This window comes from Branchiostoma floridae, chromosome 18, assembly GCF_000003815.2.
Source record: "Branchiostoma floridae strain S238N-H82 chromosome 18, Bfl_VNyyK, whole genome shotgun sequence".
Taxonomy (NCBI): Eukaryota; Metazoa; Chordata; class Leptocardii; order Amphioxiformes; family Branchiostomatidae; genus Branchiostoma; species Branchiostoma floridae.
Window position 1 is genome coordinate 6,298,086 of NC_049996.1, and position 22,880 is coordinate 6,320,965.

The 22,880-nt window shown below is 40.6% G+C and overlaps 2 protein-coding genes across 12 annotated transcripts in view; both read left to right on the forward strand.

Moving 5' to 3' along the window:
* The window catches only part of LOC118406197 (la-related protein 4-like), a 39,294-nt gene extending 34,561 nt beyond the window's left edge, over nucleotides 1-4,733 (forward strand). For all 7 annotated transcript variants that reach the window (XM_035806089.1, XM_035806090.1, XM_035806092.1 and 4 more), the window contains one exon: nucleotides 94-4,733. In XM_035806089.1, the coding sequence (XP_035661982.1) occupies nucleotides 94-489 (396 nt within the window). In that variant the 3' untranslated portion in view covers nucleotides 490-4,733. The remainder of the gene's footprint in view (nucleotides 1-93) is intronic.
* A 7,662-nt stretch (nucleotides 4,734-12,395) lies between these two features.
* The window catches only part of LOC118405361 (alpha-catulin-like), a 38,454-nt gene continuing 27,969 nt past the window's right edge, over nucleotides 12,396-22,880 (forward strand). For all 5 annotated transcript variants that reach the window (XM_035804818.1, XM_035804819.1, XM_035804821.1 and 2 more), the window contains exons 1-6: nucleotides 12,396-12,580; nucleotides 17,113-17,305; nucleotides 18,621-18,796; nucleotides 20,534-20,653; nucleotides 20,982-21,071; nucleotides 21,463-21,639. In XM_035804818.1, the coding sequence (XP_035660711.1) occupies nucleotides 12,476-12,580; nucleotides 17,113-17,305; nucleotides 18,621-18,796; nucleotides 20,534-20,653; nucleotides 20,982-21,071; nucleotides 21,463-21,639 (861 nt within the window). In that variant the 5' untranslated portion in view covers nucleotides 12,396-12,475. The remainder of the gene's footprint in view (nucleotides 12,581-17,112; nucleotides 17,306-18,620; nucleotides 18,797-20,533; nucleotides 20,654-20,981; nucleotides 21,072-21,462; nucleotides 21,640-22,880) is intronic.

Below are 22,880 nucleotides of genomic sequence, written 5' to 3' on the forward strand. Positions count from 1 at the left end.
AGCATAACAATCAATAATTAACTCCTGTTTAATATCTTTGTATGCTTTTATTTCTTGCTGTTATACCTTGGTAACAATTTTTTCTGTTTGTAGGACGAAAACTCCATTTTGGCTCAGCCAAAGACACTGGAGACTTATGCCAGCATCGCCAGACGACCCCCCAAGCCAGGCCAGGCCCCGCCCCCAGCAACATCCGCCACCACCACAGCTACCCAGACTCAAAATGCAAATGCTGCTACAAACTCCACCCCAAAGGAGCAACAACAACAACAACAACGTAGGCCTTCCACCCCCCCACTAACCAAACCGCCACGCAAGTTGTCACCACCCCCTAAAGAGCAAAGAGTTCGTGAGCGTGACAGAGAGAGGGACAGGCGCGCTCCCTTCCCCGTACGTAATGGAAGGGATTCTTACAGACAATCCAGAGAGCGCGACAGGGAACACCCACGGCAATCAAAGGACCAGAGACTGAAATCCACTTCCAGTTGACCATTGCCAACGGCAGGTTTCAGCAAAGATGTGGTGTTAATCTGACGCCTATACTCGCACTGATAGGCGTTTCTTGAGATACAAGATCTGCTGCTCAAGGTCCAAATCTGCCAAGTCCAGAAGTAAAAAGTGCTCCTGAAACCCAAACTATCCCTTCCATTGATGGTGCTGGCTCACTGGAAGCATGATCTCATTAATCAATGAGTATCAGCCAATACATAGATGAGTTTCTTAGGCCCTTCTTTAAAAAAGTCTACGATATGTCGCTATTATTTGAATCAGGAACTTAAAAGCTGCTGTGCTGAAGCAGACTTGCAACACAGTGTAGCAATTCAATGGGAACAGCTTGATTGAGAAATGCACTGCTGTGTACACCAGTGCTGGAGCTTTATACTATGATATGCCAGCTCTAGGCCAGCAAGTCCTTGTTCACTCAAGATGTGTGCAAGAATTCATCTTCTAAGTACATGTTATCTTCTGAGGCAAGCCATGGGGTGCATTTCATCTTGAGGCATGTATTCAGATACATGTTGCCAGCTGTGTGACATACACTGTCTCTTGACAGCTATATTAGATGAAAAATACAAAGAAAGGTTTGCATATTGTCCATGTTGGGTTTATTTCTGTTTGCAGCTGTGTAAGGGACTCAAATAGTAAATGAAAAATGTTTGTATGTTGAATATGATTACCTTGTGCAGAACTAAGGAATCAATGTTGCAGGTTTTATGAAGTATTTGCTACATACCATGCATTTTCTATCCAGTATTTCCTCCCCGATGTGCCTAAATCTGACCACCCTCTTTTGTAAATGGAAAATGTCCATGTAGTTTTAGTGAGTCATTGGAACTTAGCAAGAAAATAAAGAGATACATTTCCCTCTCTTACAAAAAATGGGTCAGTCACATATCTCCAGAACACAAAGCACACAAGTGAATGACCAAACCATTCTCCAGCAGGGGGTTGTCGGGCACTACAAAGAAATACTGGTCTAGTGGTTGTAGCATACACACATAACCCCAATGTGCCTGAGTGGATGATACATCTTTAATGTATGCAATGAGGCTTCCAGTGCTACTATTTGTCTCTGTATACTCTTACTATAGGGCTGAGAGTTATTGTCCCCAGCCATGGGGATTACATTTAGGCTGTTGAGGGGTTCGAAGTCCGTGCCCATGTGCATATGCCATGTATTTCAATATAGGAAATGGAATATTGTTAAGTGCAGGGTAGATTGAATGTTTAAGGTTGACATAATATTATGTACATGTACTGTTGATCATGTACATTTGCACTATTTATCAGTCTATTATATGATACATTTCACAATATCCCAACTAACTGTAGAAGCGATGGCCAGCAATCTTGCACAGATTTCGAGCCCCGTTACAGTAGCATTATGTTGACTGTGACATGGAATGCTAATAAAAACAAAAGATACTTTATGTAGCAATTGTATGTGCAATATTTATAGAAAAAGAGAAGGGTTGCCTTACACACTGGAGAAAGCTGTACATACTAGCAATTTGATTGTTTAGAACCAAAAATTATTTGATCATCTACCATGTAACTTTGGAGGCAAGAAATGCAGTGGAAGCCTGGAGGGAGATTGTGATGAGTGTGCACATGTAGCCTTGCTCTGTGTCTCAGGTGCTTGCCTGGATAGAAGAAAGGCTACAGCATGGAAAGAAAATGTTGAATGAAAGTTTTGTTAATCTCCAAACAGATCCTATGGTAGCACAAGATAGTATCAAAAGCTGCCAGAGCAATGAAGCCATCTTAGGAGAGTGTATGCTCCGGTAGGCTACCGTAGGATCTGCTTGGAGATTAAGGTTCGAGAGCATGAAAATAAATAAAAATGTTTGATAAAGGTTTTTGATTGAAAAATATTTTGTTTATCTTTTCTTTGATCAACATACGATTTGTGGTATTTTTTTTTGCTGTTGGCAATCCTAAATGCAAAAGCAGATATCAGGGCAGACAGCCAGTGACAGTATGCCAAATGACCCTTCCATTGTCCTCACAGTTACATGTGTAGCTCTGACTTACAAAATGTTTTGTTTGTACATAAAAAGTGTAACATGTTTCTTGGTTGAGGAGATGTAGAAGCTGAAATTATTTTTGGAGTTGATAGTAGATAATAACTGGGTGGAAATTGAGAATACCTTGTGCATTACAGCTTTTTTACTAAATAATCCTCTATGGGAAGTGTGAGTTCTTGAAGTCTGTTCCATTTGTTGGGTCCCAATTGAAACGATTGCGCAGGCTATAAATTAAGTAGCTACACATTTTGTGATCCGCAAATATCTATTTTCCAAGAAGTTTGCCAAATTGTTACTAAGAAGATACAAGAAAAGTAACGGTCCCATATTTGCAACTACTTGTTGCTTATGCTGTAAGAAGTACATTTCCATGTGTGATTGTGTGTACATTTACATGTGTGCTTCAGTATGGGAAGGGGTAAGTTAACTGCATGGCTGCCTGCATGCTGTGGTTAACATTGTTGAGATTTGATTTGTTTGCCAATTTGTGTATGAAATAAGAAATGTTCAATATTGTTAAGGTGTAATATTTTAAGTTTGACCTTATGTATCTATTTGCATGTAATATTATTTTTCCAGTGTGTCCTGGTTACAGCAGAATCAAGTACAAATGTTACTTAAACCTATGCACACTCAGACTGGCCAGACTGTCATTCCTTGTATGTAAGATATACAAAAACAAATGAAGAATATACGAATCAGATGGAGATACAAATGCTTTATTGTTCCAGTCAAATACTGGAAAGGCTCAAAGTCTATTCTTACATCTGCAAGTTAATGAGAACATCAGAGTTTAGTATGGTTACCAGGACCAAGAAAAAAGTCTGCTTTCAGATATATTGTAGCTATTGGTGGCTTTGACCTGTACTTGTGTGTGCAGCAAACGAACTATACAGGAATGTATGAATTAGAAATCAGCATGTATGTATACAGCATACTTGACTTCACCATAGACGAGTATGGGAGATATTAAATAAGTAAATACAAGTGGCTTATGGGAAATGCTGCTTGGTTATGTTTGTTCATGTATCAACTCACCACCAGAACAACCAAGTTGAGAAACAAGTCCTTGAAATGTTGCATTTTTCTTGTTAATCCACTAAGTCCTGAACACTTAGCAGATGTACAGTGCTGGTCAGTCTGGGTTTGGTATGGTTTGTAAGCTAAGCTTGGAACACAGGACAAAAAGGACTGGTGCCCAAAGTACTACTAATACTAGTCATTCTCCTTTACTTAAAGTGGCCTTTGTTGCAGAGGGCCATTGTCTACTGTACATTGTCCATTGTGGATGGTACACTAAATAGATGTTTCATTATTTGACTTGCATGTTGTACAAGAAATTTATTTGAAAATGTTTGTGACCAGTCAAGTTGAATTCAGCGAATATATATGAATATAACATTATATATATATAAAGTATGATGCGCACTGCTAAGTTTTCAAAGTACATTGTGGTGCTGTAAATGGTCATTTTTGCTGAGAATCTTGCAGTACATGTTCTCATATTAGACATTAGTGGCACCAATTATGGGGTATTTTGTTTTCATTTCTGTAACTTATTTGTTTTTGCTTTTGTTTATATAGTTGGTGGTTATTCCAATCTTGAACTGTGCAAGATTAGTGAATTGGCTTTCCTCCCCAGATTCAGCTGTACTGCTGCTAATGTTTTTGGATATGAAATGAAAAAAATGTTGGGTGGCTGTCAATATGGTGGTGGATTGTGGAGACGAATCCCAGCAGCAACATTTACTGTGTACATGTGTACTTCTGGTATTGACTGTGAGAGATGGAAGTCGTGGAAGTTTTCAGACAAATACAGTGTATTTCACCAAGGAGCTTCATTTCGCACATGCAACAAGTACATTGTCAATGAGGAGAGCTTTTCTTAACATCAGCAGTAAAACTTGCTTTTCTTTACTCTCTCAGGTGTTCTGATTGTAAAATACTGGTGTTAGGTTATGCTGTCATGTCACTTCAAGCTGAGACATGAGATGATGTTCTGTTGTTGAGGAACTGACCTTCAGTGCCTCTCTGGTACTTAACAGCTTATTGATTAATTTTATTGTACTTTGTATGAGAGGAAAATTGCCAAAGTAACTGGTGTAAAAGGAAGTTCCATGCTATGCAGTCACTTTCAACCATCTTACTGGTGACGTACTTAAGTCACATGACATAGGCTAAATAAAAATGATTTTCGGTTCAGTACTTTTCAGTGATAGGTGCCATTTATATGATATCCCTGACATCGTGTACCGGTATGTTTCATTGATCATATTTGTGTATTACACACAATGTTTGCCATGCTGGATGTGTATTACACACAATGTGTGTCATGCTGGATGTGTATTACACACAATGTGTCATGCTGGATGTGTATTACACACAATGTGTGTCATGCTGGATGTGTATTACACACAATATGTCATGCTGGATGTGTATTACAATGTGTCATGCTGGATGTGTATTACACACATGTGTCATGCTGGATGTGTATTACACACAATGTGTCATGCTGTTTGTGTATTGCACACAATGTGTGTCATGCTGGATGTGTATTACACACAATGTGTCGTGCTGGTTGTGTATTGCATGTAGCCTGTGTCATGCTGGATGTGTATTACGATGTGTGCCTTGTTGGAACTGTACTACACGTAGCATGTGCCATGCTGGATGTGTATTACACACAATGTGTGACATACTGTGTATTACATACCATGTGTATTACTCATAGAATGTGTGACATGCTGATGTCATTACATGATGTGCTGCTCGTTCTCATTGAAATGTAAAATATGCTGTCGCCTACCTTTACGACTTGATATGCAAATTGTAGACAACATCACTGCTCCCATCATTTTTTCACAACCCCTGTAATGTTTTACAAAAGATAGACAAAATGTAACATTTCAGTTCCCAGAATGATTGTTCGGCAGGTGATGCCATCTACCCAGGCCCTCTGACCGATCACGTCAGATCGCTACTGTCACTGATCTTGGTGATGTGGCTGTGTGAGGTGGTTTGTACCTGTCGCCAAATTCGGTAACAAACGTTACCACCACGAGTACGACGGTTTTCGACGCATTACAGTTTTTCTGACTTTCCAACGAATCAGGAAAGGTTCATTGACTGCCATTTGTATCCCGCCTTGCTTAACAAAATGTACATAATATGACTAACAAACGATTCCATTGTTCGATCCTTTCTAAGCCTTCCAACTGATCTGGTGTACAAATGCTGCCCACTTTTTAAATCTCTATGGATTTCCAATTACATCTTAATGATGTAGCCAAGAATGTTACTCATTTCGAAGAAAATAGTGTAAAGTTTACTGTTGTAACAAACGTTACCTGCCCTGTAATACATTACCAATGGGTACAAAAATGATAAGTTGTCGTTTGGGGCTATGGTTTTAGAGGAATTTTCCTACACAATCAGGTATGTTTCACTGAAAAATAGGCCGATTTGTTTTTCGAGCAAAAATTTGCCATTCTTTACATTTCAATGAGAACGAGTGGTGCATGACATGCTCGGTGCGTGAAACATGCAGAATGTATGAAATACCGGATGCTTGTATGTGACATGGTGGTCTTTACACGGATGGCTAGGTAAAACCCTGAGAAAAAGAGACTTGAGAAAAGGTGAGTGTTACCACGGCACGTGTACGCAGGGCTGGAATTGGCACAGAAGAAAGGGAATCCACACACGTCACGTGAATGCGCATAGCAAGAAGACTATTAATAAATTAAGTGCACGATGAGAAAAGTCCACTGGGTTAACAGATTAATAGGTTGGCGAAAGGAATGGAGCCGGGGAAGGTACTTTAAATCCCTGCCGCCCACACGTTGGTTTTGTCGTTACTGAGAAGGTCCGCGCCATAATTAAAATCATAAGTGGAGGACATACATTATTTTGTACACATCTAATCTCCAAGCACATCCTACGGTAGTATTAGATAGTATCAAATGCTGCCAGAGGAGTGAAGCCGGCCTGTGGTGTGTTAAGCTCCCAGTGGCTGATGACTGCCTTTGGTTAGGTATACTCATTGACCAGCTTTGGTACTATCTTATGCCACAGGTAAATCTGCCTGGAGATTAATACCCAAGGTGAAGATGTCTGATACACCGGAGCGGAGGGATACTTGAGTTGGTTCACTAGTAATCCGTGTGAAGAGGCATTGAACCGTTTCGTAGAGTAAAGTGAACACTAGCTCTAATTACCTCCCCACTGCCAGGCCCAATCAAATGCATATAATATATTCCTAATCGGTTTGTGAAGTTCTGAAGTGGGCTTAATACGGGCTTCCGCAGAGGTGTTAAGTTACCAAACTAAGAATCAGTCGTCGCAAATTGCGACTCGGATCAGGAAGACATAACCACATTCCTCTCGAGTAAAGAATCTGCCAATTTTGTAGAGTAGAGTAGAAAGACAAAGTGCATTTTATTGTAGATTGTCTATATATTGTCGACTATGTATTAAGTAAATTTTTCCACTACAGATACTTGAATTACTAGAGTTCCACGACCCCATACCTTCGCCAAATGATTCTATCATTTACAACTGCTGTATTGATTACTTCCATGAAAATAGAAGTATTGTTGCCATATTGTTTTCAGTCTGGAGCTTATGTGGGGGATATCTCAAGAACCGTTAGAAGGTTTGCAATGGTTTTCGGTGGGTGGGGATGGGGATGATGCAGGTGGATTTTGCGCCACCTGTTGGTTGACCTTGGTACTGCAGCAACACGTTTTGTGTCATATTTTTGCACCTGGAGTTGCTGTGGTGTTGATTTTTATGTGGTGGGTAGGGGTATGATGGATGTTGATTTGCTGTGAATTTCAGCCTTGTAGCTGTTTGTTGTGGATCAACATTTGTGGATGTTTGTGTGTTCAGCGAATATCTTAAGAACCTGTGAATGGGTTGCGATGAGATTTGTAACGTGGTTAGGTGTTGTGATCGTGAAGATCGTTATGCACTTTTTGGCCTCCTGGTGGATGGCGATGGTAAGACAGAAGGTGTTATATCTTTATGTTGTAAGTAAACTTGTGCGTAGTAGCTTAGGATGGATTGTGATGATTTTTTCATGTGTTAGATAGTTCTTTAATGCTCTGGAAGAAGTTACATTAGTTTGGACTCCTTAGCGGCTAGTTTAGGAATTGCAGGGGCATTGTTGTCAAAAACTGCCGAGGAGCATAACTCAAGAAGGGAATTGTGGATAGTCATGATTTTTGGTATGTAGGTAGCTTAGACAAAGATTTACGAAGTGAAATATGAATTATGCAAAATAGGAGGAACTTTATTTGATTAATTAATGAGATTATGTTATCATGGTAGTTGTTTTGATGTATCCCTTGTCCCGAACATGACGTAGTCTTGACATTTGGGTAGAAGATAGCTTTTGACTTTAAGACAAGGTGTGACAAGATTGAGCCCCCTAGCATTTGATTTTGGAACTGCAGGAGCAGTTTTGTCAATATATTCCAATGAGGATAACTGAAGAAAGGAACGACAGTTTAGCACCATGTTAAGCATGCAGGTAGCTTAGGCAAAGATGTACACAAGGATATGCATGTATGCTAATGAGAATTTTTGAAACGATATTGTGTTATATTGAACGATATTGTGTGATTGCAACCAACCCCCCTCAGTAACGAATGGTGTCTAACTCTCCCTGTACGTACAGTACAAAATGTAACTTTATACCAGTCCATCTGGCCTGCATGTGGCCTTGAAACTCCAAGCAGATGTAGAGCAACTTTTATTTCTCAATGGCAAAGGGTTGGATTTTCATTCACATGTTTAAGTTAAGTAAAGTTGAACATCATTACTGCGGGCAATTCTAAAACAGTTCCCTGTTTTCCTGTGAAGATAATTTACTGGCAATCGATGCATTAATGTTTAATTAGTTGCATAGATAGATTTGCATCATTAATGAAGAATTCCCATAATCCCAGAGATTTTCATAACAAGACTCCAATACGCGTCATATATGTGATCAAGGGCAGGTATAACATTAGTCCATGCAGCAAGTAAATTCTATGGATGACATCTGCGCGCTCACTAGTTTTTGCCTAATGTTTTCCTTGTTTAGGGATTTTTAACATGACGAGGAAGTACCAAAATGTGAAAATACGTTGTGTTGTAGCCTATTGATTGTCCTTGTAGAAGTGACACTCAGTAGACTCCCTTGCAGTCTTCGGGAAGGGGCCCAGTTTTTTTTTTTGGGGGGGGGGGTGACCTTGGTCCGCGATTTTCTTCGTTGCCTTGGCTATGTTCTATTGTGCCGTGAAAGGGAGTTTGTTGAGGAAGGGCCGGGAGTTTGCCGTGATAGCGAGTTTCTGCCCCTCCCTCCCTTCGGGAGTCTAGACACTCAGAAGGTAGCCATGAGTGTAGTTGTAGAAGACTAGTTAGATAGCTGTAAAAGTGACCATGAGTGTCCCCTTTACTACAAAAGTGCACTTCTTGAATACAGGAATGAATGATTTGTAGGATATGATACCATGTTTTGTCCCTTCATTTCTTGTTACAACATTTTTATGTTTTGTTGTTTTATGATTATTTTTTTTACATTTTTTCTTTAACCCTCAAACACCCGAGTGGGGTCCATTTGGACCGCAGGCGTAAACTTTGAAGTGCCATTTGAACATTTTTGATCTGAAATAAAATTCCTACCGTGACTTTGTCAGTCCATATCTTCTATACCTTCTCCTAAGTTTTTACGAAGATTGGTACATTACTGTGGAAACTATTAAGAAAGTCTGTGTTCAGTCCGTCTGGGGTCCAAACCAAGACGGACCCCAGCAAAAATGTGCAGTTTTTAAAACAAACTTTTGAGACTAACTCCTGAACTACTTATTGTATTACCACCAAACGTTCAGAGATTGATAAACATGTAAAACTTAATCCTCACAAAAACTGCTGTGTTATCACCATATAACATGACGATATTATGACGTCATTTAGCTTAGAAGGGCGGCCATCTTGGATTTTGACCAATGACGTCATGAATTTAGCATAAATTATAAATTTGAAATCATGACAATTACATTGAATTTCATAGAATCTAATTGTTGTAAGAAAACAAGTGTAGTCTACCGAGAAAACCTTGTTTAAATCGAAATTGGCAAATTTTGGTAAAAATATGCCTGTCATAATTCCGTTGCCATGGCAACCCCAAAAAATGATAAACTTCCTTTATTGACTATAAATTTTTGCTAACAATGTTTTGTGATAAATTACCAAGTTTCGTAGCTTTAGCTCTAGCCGTTTATGAATAATACGCCATAAAAGTTGCTGAAGGCCTCAAAATCCCCCTCTGGTCAGAATAGGTTTAGTAAAGGCGGTCCTTCTAATCTTTTGCATAAATTATGATGATAAGCTGGAATTTGCAACACCTTAACATCTCAAAATATTTCTCTTACATTGACGAAGCAATGTATGTGGAATGATCACCGATAAGAATTGGAATTACGATTTTATGAACAAAACATTTTGGGGTCTGTTTGGACCCCACTCGGACATTTTAGTCGCAAAAAAAGGTCGGGTGCTTGAGGGTTTTGAAAATCTCTAAATGTTCATGGAAGTATGAGGTCTACGAACTCTTGTTGTGTTTGTCATTAATTATGCAAGGAAGGTTCTCATTTGCATGAACAATATAACTTGATCATCTCCACAAAACATCAGACGCACGCAATCAATCACGCTTTTATCGCATTTTCTTATAATTGATGCAAATGAGGACCTGATTTGCATAATTACTGTTCAACGATGTTCGCCTGTACATAGCTTCCAAATGCTACAAGTAAGAAGTTCCCGTCATTTACCACATTATAGCATTTTCTCATTAATTATGCAAATTAGGTCTTTATTCCACATAATATATATCTATCAATATTCTTCTCTTTCTCAGTTACAAATGTCACATGTTGCAATGGTCCTTTAATTGAACTGAGCGTGTTAAGATGATTTCCTAATTAATCATACAAATTAGATACCAATTTGCATAAAAAATATGTAATTATATGAGGTATCACTTAAGCTATCTACATAGCAAAAATCATGACAGTCCGTCAACCCCTTCTTGAGTTGTTCCCTTTCAAAGTCTCACACTAAACCTGCCCTGCAGTTCCAAAACAAGCAGCTAGGGGGGCCCTAACGTTAACCCATACCACTTACTCTCTACCACTCAAAAATCATAGCCGCAGCATGTTCAGAACTCAAACCCAGAAGTTCCGATGCAGTGCCTTAACAGGCCGCCAGGGGGCCCAAAATCTAATCTTTCAGGTGTCATCAAGACCTACCCACATACAAAATATCAATACAATCCATCCAGGCGTTCTTGAGTCATGCTGGTCTTCTCATACATACATACATACATACATACATACAAACGCTATCCAAAACATAAACTTCTCGGCGAAGGTAACAAAGAGCAAACCGATCCTAACTAATGTATAGCCGCTGGCTGGGGTTAATGACCCCCCTCCTCGAGGTGGTGCAATGGACCCTTCCAGCCGAACGCGATATCGAACAAATAGAACCCGAGATCGAACAGGGGGCGGGGCTTATGGTGTTCGGCTGGAAGGGTCCATTGGAAGGCCGGCCGCTAGGAGCGCGATTTTAGTCCGGCTGTTTTAACAAATCATAGAGCTCACTACATTTATGAAATTACCAAGAAGCGAGAGGAAGTCGACAGTACTAGAGTAGATAAGACATTTATATGTACACCAATATGTATATTATTGTTAACATGTGACCTGTGCTTAGCCCAGCGGGGCAGAAATGTAAAATAATTCAAACAAAGTTTTCATTTATTATTTTGTAGGGTTACGTTAGCCCTGCGTTTAACAATGTATGGAGCCGTCTGACGGTAACAATCGAATGTCGAACAATTCTACTCTTAATCTCCAAACAGAGCCCGAAGTCCCAACTTTATACATTCCGCAGTGTTGTATGCCAAAAGTGAATGAATGAGTGATTGAATTAATGATTTTATTTTGTAAAACGTTTCAGCTGGTGGGCCAAATTGCGATTTACTTACAGGAGTCAAGCTTCAAGCATATCTCCACTTACATGATATAGTAAAATCATCGGAACTAGAATAACTTAGCTATTGAATTCCAAGTAAAATCAGCAAAAACTACAAGACGCTCTGACAATGACTGTTAAAACATGTACATGCGAGGCTGATACAAGAGAGGAAAATCATGAGGCTACTGATCAAGGGTCGTTGGTGTATATTGATTTCAGAACACCAGTCAGAGTCACAGTCAGAGTACTAGTCTAGTAACGTTATATACACAATCAGACACTAATCGTCACCAACACAGCAGACGAAAGGCACTTGGGATGAAGGACATCGCTGTTGCACGGTCATGATCGTCTCCTGTCGCGGAAACCACACTGAGTGTCTGTGGGGCTGGTTTTGAATGACCAGAGAGGAGAAGAGTTGTCCTGAAGTGAAGGATATTTTCACGTGTGAACGATGTCCTGTTTACGTAACGCGTTATACCCAATGCGTCCCTATGCCAAATTTCAGCGTATCAAGGTACGGGCTAAATATCACCAAACAAGAGGTCCACGACCTCGAGAAGAAGCCGATCTTCTGTGTTAGACTAGATTTGTGACACTTTTATATGTAACATATATATCATGATTTATTGTGACCTGTTACTTAGCTCGGTTGGGCAAAATTGTACAATAAAGGTCTTTATTCAATAACTCCGAACAGATACCGTTACAATACTTAGTGGTATAACGTTAGTCCTGGATCACACCACCTCTGTAACAATCCTATTAGAGATTCATTTATGTAGAGTCAAGTGGTATGTTCCTGGATAACAGGCAAAGGCGGATAGGTCCACCCCTATAACGGTGCTAAATGGTATGTCCCTAGATCCCACCACCCCTGTAGGTCCTAAGTGGTAGGTTCCTGTACCAGGATCGTCAAGATGGCTGCATCACCAGAAGGTAGCGGTCCAACCACTCCCACTTCAAAACCGCTAGAAATTAGAACCAAGTCGGTGGAACAAACGCTAGTACCCCTGGTCACCCAGGTAAGGACACGCTACTCTCTCTTGTCACAGGGTTACGTTCTAGGCATGTTGAGATACAGATGTCTTTACTTTGTGTGTGACGATACCGCCCCCCTCCCACTAACATTTGGCAAAAATTATGTGGCGGTGGCTTGGGTTCATCTGACCGTTTCTCTGGGGACAGTGTAGTCAGCGTGTGTGTAGAAATGATGACAGTAGTCAGGGGCAAATCAGCCGACATAATTGGCATTGTGGTGACCATACATCTAGATGCGTCCCAGACTCCCAGGGCTTGTGCATCGGACTGTGTCCTCGTAGACATGATAGAGCTGCAGTAAATATCCTGGTTTACATTTAGCCCCAACACGCAGGTTCACAGTTCACACACCAACTTCTGCTGCTGAGGTTCACATCTTCACAAGTACAGACAATTCTTCAGCAGATCGTAAGATTGAATAAACAAAATCCTTTTACACAACCCTTGCTAAGTTATTTCCACTGTAGAAGGACAAGGAGATTGACAGGAAAATTTGAAACAATTTCTTGTCATCCAAGTAACCTCTAAAGATGTTTGGTTTATTTTTTTAGCCATCTTTTTTTTCTCTCGTCACTTTGTCTCTTGTTCCACTGTGGGAATAACAGATAGAGGAGCACCTAACCCTGATTTTGACATAGCTGGGTTGACTGTTGATGTACTACTAGTAATTGGTTGGTGTAATTGGTTACAGATGCCTGACTTGATCCGGAATTTTAGGCCCACTTCAAACAGACAACACTTATATAGTCGTGTGACTGTTATTGACTATTCGTTGTGGGCAACGGTTGTCTTTAGACATGCGTTCAAAGTATTGTGGGACACCCGCGGCACAGGATTCCACTGCGGTGCGTGCGTGCGTGACCCACAGTGACCTCTTGCTTGCAAATTAAAAATGGCGGGAGAATTCTTCATTTTCGTCATGCAGCAGATTACTATTCTTTTGCTTGCAAACAAACATTGTCCCCAAGAAAGAATGACACAGAGACGGGAAAATCTGGAATTAAACCCGGCGTTCGTGGCCGCCGGTGGTATTACAGATTACTACTAGTATCATGAAGGATGTAGCCACTGGTGGCGGGACATTGCGCTGGAACAGGCAGTTTCTGATGACAAAAATACGTTTCCATTACTGACTGCATGTATATTTACGGAGAAAAATGCCCTTTCAAATAGAAAAAAAACATGCTGCAGGCTTATTTGCATATGATCCAGTCCCGTCGCCGGCGACGATTTTTCTTTAGACATGTGAGGAATAGTCGCGGACCCCCCGCTGAAGGGTCGCGCGACTGGGTCCGAGGTGGTCGCACGATGATTCCATAAAAACCCTCGCACGACTATTTTGATCCTCTTTAGACAGCCTAAAAATATCGTCGCCGGCAACATTGTCGACAACAACAGTCGCACGACTATGAAAGTGTTGTCTGTCTAAAGTCGGCCTTAGGTAGGACTTACAGTAGGTAGGACTGTTGTAGGACTGTTGAGATGAGACCAGTGCACTGGAACAAATACCAGACAACTTTTTCATTTGTAATAATGACCAGCACTGTGACTGTTAAATGCGGTATATTACAAGAGTTAGAGTCAGGCAAGAGAGGAGTTGGACAAGATTTACACCTAGACAAGATAATTATGTCAAGACCTTTAGCAGTTGCTGCAGCTATCCCAAATTTATGCATAGAGCTATCTGTGGATTTGGGCAAACAGGGCTTTAAATCCTGATGGCACTTTTTGGTATTTTATATGCAGGCCCCTTTTAAATCCTAAACTCAAGAAGAAAGTGTTATTACTCTGTGACTGGAGGGTAACCTCAGGGTTCTAGCTAGTGCATTTATTTTTAGCGTAGTGGGCCACTACGCTAAAATTTGTGACCACTATGCTAAAATAAGGGCCACTACGCTCATTTTTAACCAGTGTAGTGGTACTTTGCTATCATTTGCTTGTTCAACAATGTCTAATCAATATCTAAACAATGAAAAATGATGATATGCCATTCAAAACTGACTATGATGTTAACAGAGTACCAACTTTTAACTCAACATTTATCAAAATCTCACCATAGAGGGGCCAAGACCCCCCCCCCCGCCTTACACACCAATCTCCTGATTGGTCACTTTGCTACCATGCCATTCCCACTACGCTAAAATGATATCCTGGCTAGAACCCTGAACCTCCGTCGACAAAGTATTGTGAACGGTACATGTGTTGAGTGTTCGCACCTATCTCTATGTTCCGTTTGCCAGCTTCTTATGTGGTTTGGCATGTTGCAGCTGTTGTTATAATCGATGTAATAATCTCAGAAATCACCCCTATATTTTTGATATCGTGGAACAGGCATCATGGTTTTGGCATTTGGTAATCAGCTTATCCCCAAGCAGATAGGGTGGGTTATGTGTCGCAGTAGTGGTATCCCCTGGGGTTCTAGCCAGTATCCGTTTTTCCGTCAATTTTAAAACCAATCCCTCAATCTTGATCTTGATGGACAAAAATTCTTGGTGGAAGCCACAAGCGACTTGGTAATGTCGTCCACAGTTAGAAAGCCACACACTGTTTGGTTTGCTATTGTCATCATTGTTGACAATCATAACAATAGCAAACCAAACAGTGTGTGGCTTTCTAACTGTGGACGACGTCCCCAAGCCGCCTGTAGATGTGTGCCCTTTCGCATACGATAATCTCATTAAAAACCTGTTTTTCAAGGTCTCAGTTCAGTCCTTCTAACTCCTGGAATAGTGAACTTTGATTGGAATCTTGACAAGGTCAAAACCTAACTTGTAGTTGTACTAGCAGTAGTTAGCTTACAATGACGTTAATAGAGATACAAAAATTATATTACAAAACATCAGTGTGGCGTCTTATTTTCTCTCAATGACAACATTTACTTTGTAGTGTAAATCAGTTAATTTTCACGGTTTTCGTGATGATGGGCTTTGACTGACGGATAAAAATTTCGAGCTGGCTAGAGCCCTTTGGTATCCCTAAATAGATGTTTGTCTCTGGAACAGTTAACGTTGACGGACGATGGTTGTGCTGTTAGTTGTTTCGTGCTCCCCCTTGTGTTACAATGATGTTGTGTTAGTATTTACTGGAATTTTGTTATATATATACAGTATATATATGTAAGGGTAGAGACTGCGATATCCGATTCTACCGGTAGAGATCCCAATCAGACTTTTTGTCGACAGAGACTCCGATAGCGATCTCTGGCTGTAGGGATCCCGATCGGAGCCTCTGTTGACAGAAACTTCGATTAAGATCTCTACCGGAGAATTGCTGATTCTGCTGGTAGAGATCGCGATCAGAGTCCCTACCGGTACAATCGCAGATTCCACCGGTAGAGTCTCCGATTGCAATTTCTGTTATAGGATAATCAGCAATTATACTGGTAAAGATCTCAACCACGACCTCCTCTGATAAAATAGGTGATTCTAATCTATGGATGGGAACATAGCAACTCTTTGTGTCAAGTACATGTCTCTATATTCTAGTTCTAATTCCTATGTGCAAAGACATGTATTAGGCCATGGCAAGTAAATTTTATGGATGACATCCTCTGCAGACTACAAAAATAGTGCGATAGGGCGAAAAAAAAATAAGATGGGTGAAAAAAAACAAGATGGCTACATTTTCAAAAATTAGCACCATAACGTTGTGATGACTGCTGTAAAAAGAATCATACCAACAACACGTGCACCGGGAATTTTTGGCCCTGTGGTTCCATGCGTTATCGGCAGCGAGGCGGAAGTATAATTCTTTCACATAAGAAATGATGGACCTAAAAACAATAACTATAACTTCGCTTTCCTTACGATATGAGTTTTGAGGCCGCAAACTCTTCAAAACAGCAAGAATTTGTCGGTAAAAACAGCAGGAAACTTGTTTCTAAAGAAAATTTGGTTGAGTACTTGCAGCTATCTAATGATTTAAATATGTCAGTTATCATATAAGTATAAGTTATGTACAACAATTTTCATTGATTACTAAGTTCCAGGTAGAAAATGCATGTAACGTTATCATGTAAATTTTCACTTGTTGAATTTGAAAGCACTGTTGTCCCCCGATTAGGGGTAATAGCGGGGAACCTATGCCCAATTTTTCAACATCAGGGATACTTTAAATTCATTTTTGGATACCTTTTCTTACAAAATTGAGAGAACATAATAATCATAATTGGAACAAGATATCTAGACTATAGTTATTCTGTTCACTACGTTATACAACTAACTGATATCGTACTCAGGCATAAATAAATAAAAAGAACCTACCTGCTTAGTGCTTATCATCTTCTTCCCTTGGACATGGACAGAGTTTACATGTCAATTTTTTCGGGGGGTATGTTTATTCCGGGGGTACGTTTATTAGATTTTGAGGATTTGTCCGGGGGATATGTTTATTCCGGGGATATGTTTATTTGGGACATAAGAGTACATACATACAAAAGCTACCCAAAATATAACCGAAGGTAATAAGTATGCTGTGACAAAATCCTGGTGAGAACACTTCCGTGCTATTTTTCCAGATCACCACACTAGTCAACCATCAGGAGAAGAGAATCAGGAGGACAGAGAAGGCATGTCGAGCGGTGCAGCGGGTCGGGGAGGCCGTCAGTTTCGCTGTGGATCGCTTTGTGACGGTTGGCCAGGCCATCGGCGACCAGAACAAGGAAATTAAACAGGAAATGTACGACGCCTGTCTGGAAGCCAGAACAGCAGGTCAACTCATCATTTCTTTTTTCAATGTCAATATACCATAATCAAAAGTATTAATGAGCTTTACAGAATGCATACAATTTGTTTGGGTGGCCAGGGCTGAATTGTGGCAAATTCAAGATGGCGGACTCTGTACGTATCTTCCTACAATTGTATGAGAAAACCAGGCAAAACCAGGCAGAGGTCGGTAAATGGGGGTCGGCCAAATCTACATACTTTGTTAGTTTGTATGTGTGATAGGTATGTTGAACTATAGACATAAAAAACACGCGAGTCATCGTCACCTGATCTTTCATTTAACGGTTTTGCCGCCATTTTGACGTATTGCCTACAGGGCTCGAAATTCATTTTTGGGATTAGGTGCACTGGTACACCCAGCTTAAAAAATTGGGTGCACCAAAAATTTTTTGGGTGCACCACTTGAATTTAAGTAGAATGTCAAAAAACCTAATAACAAAACATAGTTACATGCTATCAAATTCTTAAACAAGTACCATGACAGACATTTTTATTATCTTTCAACCCCTTAGATGTCAAGAATATGAGGTATACTAGTACACTTTGATACATACACATCTTTACATACATAAACCCCAAAAAATATTTAGGTGCACCCTGTGCGCCCACAGAAAATAATTGGGTGCACAGAACCAATTTTGGGTGCACCTGGGTGCACATGCACCCAGTATTTCGAGCCCTGGCCTAGAATTCCTGTTACGGCACATACATACATGTACGTTCTGATCTCTGTGAGAGGGCTTACTTGCCATGAGCATATACACGAAAACGTAAGATCAGAAAGGTTGCCAACTCTGAGAGCTTGTTACAGAGTGATTACAATCCGCTATAATCCTTAATCCTATATATCCTAATCCTTGGTGATAAAGGCTCAAGGAGGTTCTCTCACGTAGCATCCATGTTTTAGGAAGGGTTTACAGTTCTTTTTGAGTTCCATTTTATGTTATTTTTGGGTGAGATTTCCACACTTCAAAAAGGAGTTCCACCCCCCCCCCTCATACAAGTTCCTGTATGCATATGGAAGGTTTTGGTGTACCCCAGCAGCTAAACTCTGCCCCAAATCTTCTCGTCACAGAATACAAACTCTCAATTCAAAAATAACTTTAAAAAGACTTACCCAATGTTTGCACAGCCAGACAGCTTGATGAATGTACAGACGTTTTCAATAGAAGATCGCCTCATGCTGTTTTTATTTTTCAATAAATTCGAAGTGTTGAATCCGTGAACCCAGAAAATAAATTGGTGTGGCCTTACCAACCAGGTATAAGAGTGATGGAAAATTGTCCTTATTGTTCTCTAGGTGACAGCATTGCTACTATCACAAATGTCCAGTACATCCATGGAGACGAGGAGCTCCTGTTTAACGATAAGAGTCAGATGGTGCGTGCAGCCAGGGCTCTGCTGTCATCGGTTACTAAAGTACTCATGGTGGCAGACAAGGTCATGGTCAAACAGCTCTTATGTGCCAAAGACAAGGTGAGATTCCTCAACATGTTTGAACATGTATCAAGAACTTGAAGTGTCATTGTTGTCGAACAGTTTTAAGCTTTTTGTTTGAATCTCAGGACTCGAAATACTTTTTTCTGCATACATTGAAATTTACCTGCACCAGACAAATTTTACCTGCACCACTCTTAATTTAGGAAGTATGGATCATACTGAAATTGTTTAGGTACCATTTATATTCTTTACAGGTGGTAACATTCTAATGAAGCTAATAACAATCCATACTTCCTTCGTCTTCGGAACGACACACATCTACAAGTCCCGTATTGCCGAACCACCACGTACAAGAACAGTTTTGTCCCCTACAGCACACGACTCTGGAATAGTCTTCCCATGGAAGTAAAGGAAGCCAAATCTTACAACCAGTTCAAAAAGAAGTGCAGAGATCACATTCTGTCTTCCCGTCAACACCAGAAGTTTCGTAGACTTGGAAATCGCCAGAGCAACATCCTTACTACCAGACTACGTCTTGGCTGGTGTCAGCTCAACTCTACGTTGGCTAAGTTCAACATCACAACCCGGAGCTGTGCTTGTGGTGCTACGTCCGAGACGGTTGCACACTTTCTACTTCACTGTCCTCTGCACACGGCTGCACGGCAAACCCTAGCTTCTTCAGTGCTCCACCTTGTCGGCCAGTCTCTCTCAACCAGAGTCCTCCTTAATGGTTCTCCAGGTCAAAACTCTGCTACAAACCAAAAACTCTCAGACGCTCTGCATTCATTTTTAACATCAACAAACCGATTTACAGCACCTTCCATCTGCTCCTCATAGCTTACGTAGCCTATGTGGCCTATTATGTACATATGTGTAATTTAGATTTGTTTGTTGTAATCTTTGTGGGTCAGCCGTCATCAGCTTGAATAGACTGCCTAGGCTGGCCCAGTGTAATGACTTGTTGTCATTTTCAATAAATGAATAAAATAAATAAATAAATAAACAATCCATACACACCTACATTATTTATAGGAGATTTATGTATAAATCCCAGTACATGAACCAGTGCAGGTTAGGTGCAGGTAGACACCAGAAATACCTGCACAGCTCCAATTTTACCTGCACTAACCGCATATGCAGGTGGTATTTCGAGCCCTATTTGATCCAACACAATTTAGGGAAACCCTCTGATTGTTCCCCTTGTGTTGGATCAAAGCTTAAAACTGTTCAACTATGAATTCTACCATCACAGATGAGTCTTCATTCAAATTGTCAAGGTGAAATCTTTGGTACTGGCAAAGCCATACTGATTTGATTATATGGATTTATTTATCATGAGTGCTGCAAATTAAAATTGATGCAAGAAAATCGAAAATGGATACTACTACCACTACTACTACTACTACTACTACAAGAAGACAGAAGGAAAATGTACGGACATTGCATGATGTTGCAAAATTTCAAATACACAATTGGACTGATAACCAGCTCAGAAAGAACAGGAAGTAGTCATGCCTTCAAGCTTAAGTCCCAGCGTTACCAAGCTAGGATTGATATGTACCAACCTAGGATTCATATGTAACATGTATTACTATGGACCATGTCTACTCCACCAAACAGATTCCTTCACAATGGACCATTGTTTGGAGTAATGCCAATTCACAACTTTTCACAGACAATCAGCTTCAGGTCTGGACCTGATCTTATGGACCTAAACCGAATCTGTACCTGATTATCTGTACCAGTACCCACCCCTATCTTCTGCTTTTGCAGGTGCTGACCAGTTTAGTCCATCTGGAGGGGGTGTCCAACTTCTCCGAGTTTGTCCAGTTGTTCAGTCAGTTTGGGACCGAGATGGTGGAGCTGGCTCATTTGTCCGGAGACAGACAAGCAGTTTGTACAACATTTACTTCTAACGTTACTATTAGTGACATACAGGAGTCTGGCCAGCTCGAATTTTTTTTCTTTCAGCCAATTGTCGCGAAAACTGCAAAAATTAATTTTCGCCATGACATTTCAAAGTAGTAAATATGTTGTCATTGAGAAAAATGCCTCGCTGACAAAATCTATATATAACTATATAAGTAGCTTGACAAAAGGCAAATTCAAAGATTAAATGCTCTATTAATGATCCATTTGACACTTCCTTTATTTGTAGGAGAGGAATAATATCATTTTCTCAAAAATTGTGTCATTCTAGTTTCTTTGATGTTATGTTCAGGACTTGAAGGATGAACGTGCTCGAGCGAAGATGGGCGCAGCGCGTGCAGTACTGGAGAGGTCTACCATGATGCTGCTTACCTCCTCTAAGGTTGGATGAATATCATCTTTGTAATGTTTATTATTAATGAAGGTTTGGCTAGGTATCAAATTTAAACAACTGGAGTCAATTCTAACATTTTATTGGTTCATCATGTAAATGTTCCACCTGACATACATGTAGATTACAATTGTGGCATGTATTAAGGTCCCATTATCTAACACAAATTATAGAATTTCCTCATTAATTGGAAATAAATTCCAAATTTGTATGTACACAGAGATGTACAGGGGAAGACAGACCCAAAGCATTACAGTCCTCCATTTTCATGGAGGGAACAAAACTTTTATGCCAGAACCCAAAAAGCTGTTGGCCCGATCCATTCCCTACTTTCTGGGGTTACATATGCATGATCCAACCTGTAACATGCCTTGTTTCTCAGACATGCCTGCGTCACCCAGACTGTGGCCCTGCAGTCCAGAACAGAAACAGTGTGTTCCAACAGATGAGGGAAGCTCTGTCTGCCATGGAGGGAGTTGTTACTGAGGGGAGCTGGCTGCAGGAGGAAGACAGGCTCATGTCACCTGTCTGTCTACATAATGTTGTCAAACAGTTTGAAGTGAGTATGGGTGGACCTTCCTTCATCATCAGGGCTCGAAATACCACCTGCATATGCAGCTTAGTGCAGGTAAAATTGGAGCTGTGCAGGTATTTCTGGTGTCCACCTGCACCTAACCTGCACTGGTCCATGTACTGGGTTTTATACATAAATGTCCTTTGATGTATGTATGTGGATTGTTACTAGCATGCATTGACTGTTACAACCTATTAAGTACAAAAGAAAAATAGCAATGATTCCTGAACAAGTTTAGTATGATCCAGGGCTCTAGCCAGCCTCCGTTTTTCCGTCAAAGGATGGAAATTAGCTGCATGTGACAGAAAATTTTTTTAACCAATCCGTCAACCTTGACGGACAAAAATTCTAGGTGGAAGCTAAAGGCGGCTTGGGGACGCTGTCCACGGCCGTAAAAGCCACACACTGTTTGTCTTTCTTACTTAGTCAGTGTGTCGGCAACCTTTTGCATAATCTTGCTTACTTAGTGTGTCGGGGCCCTTTCGCATACAATAATCTCATTAAAAACCTGTTTTTCAAGGTCTCAGTTCCGTCTTTCTAACTTAGTTTTCGCGGTTTTGGCGACAACAGGAATTGGCTGACGGAAAAAAACTCAAGCTGGCTAGAGCCCTGATGATCCATACTTCATAGTGGTGCAGGTAGAATTTGTCTGGTGCAGGTAATTGTCAATGCCACCTGCACCAGTGTATGCAGAGAAAAGTATTTCGAGCCCTGATTTCGTCATCATTGGCAATTGCTCATGTTGGCATATTCAAGGTCCGTGTCAGATCAGCCTTACATGTAGCTGTATGATACGATGAAGGTGCATGGCAACTGGCAGAACTTTACTATCTAGCTGTCATTGAGAATAATTGACAATGTGTGTTTTTTGATAGACCCCTTTGATCCCTTCGAACTGGTTTGTCATAGGGGGGGATTTTACTCCCAAACCGTAAGTCATCGCGCTCGGCCGTGAACAAGGTACGCGTTCGAAAAAGTGTTTGTCGAACCCGAAGTAAATGGAAACATTAAAGGCATGCCTGCAGACGCCTGGACGCCCGGCGGAAGTGAATACATGACGTTTTCAAATATTGCAATGCAATGTATGTGGCTATTGACCTTCCCCACAGGGGAAAAAACAACAACACAAAAATGGCCAGTTGGGGCAGAGATTGTGATCGAAAACCTGCTACTTCTTAGTTCGGTGAACACTTTTTCGGACGCGTTCTTTGTATAGGGACATGCTC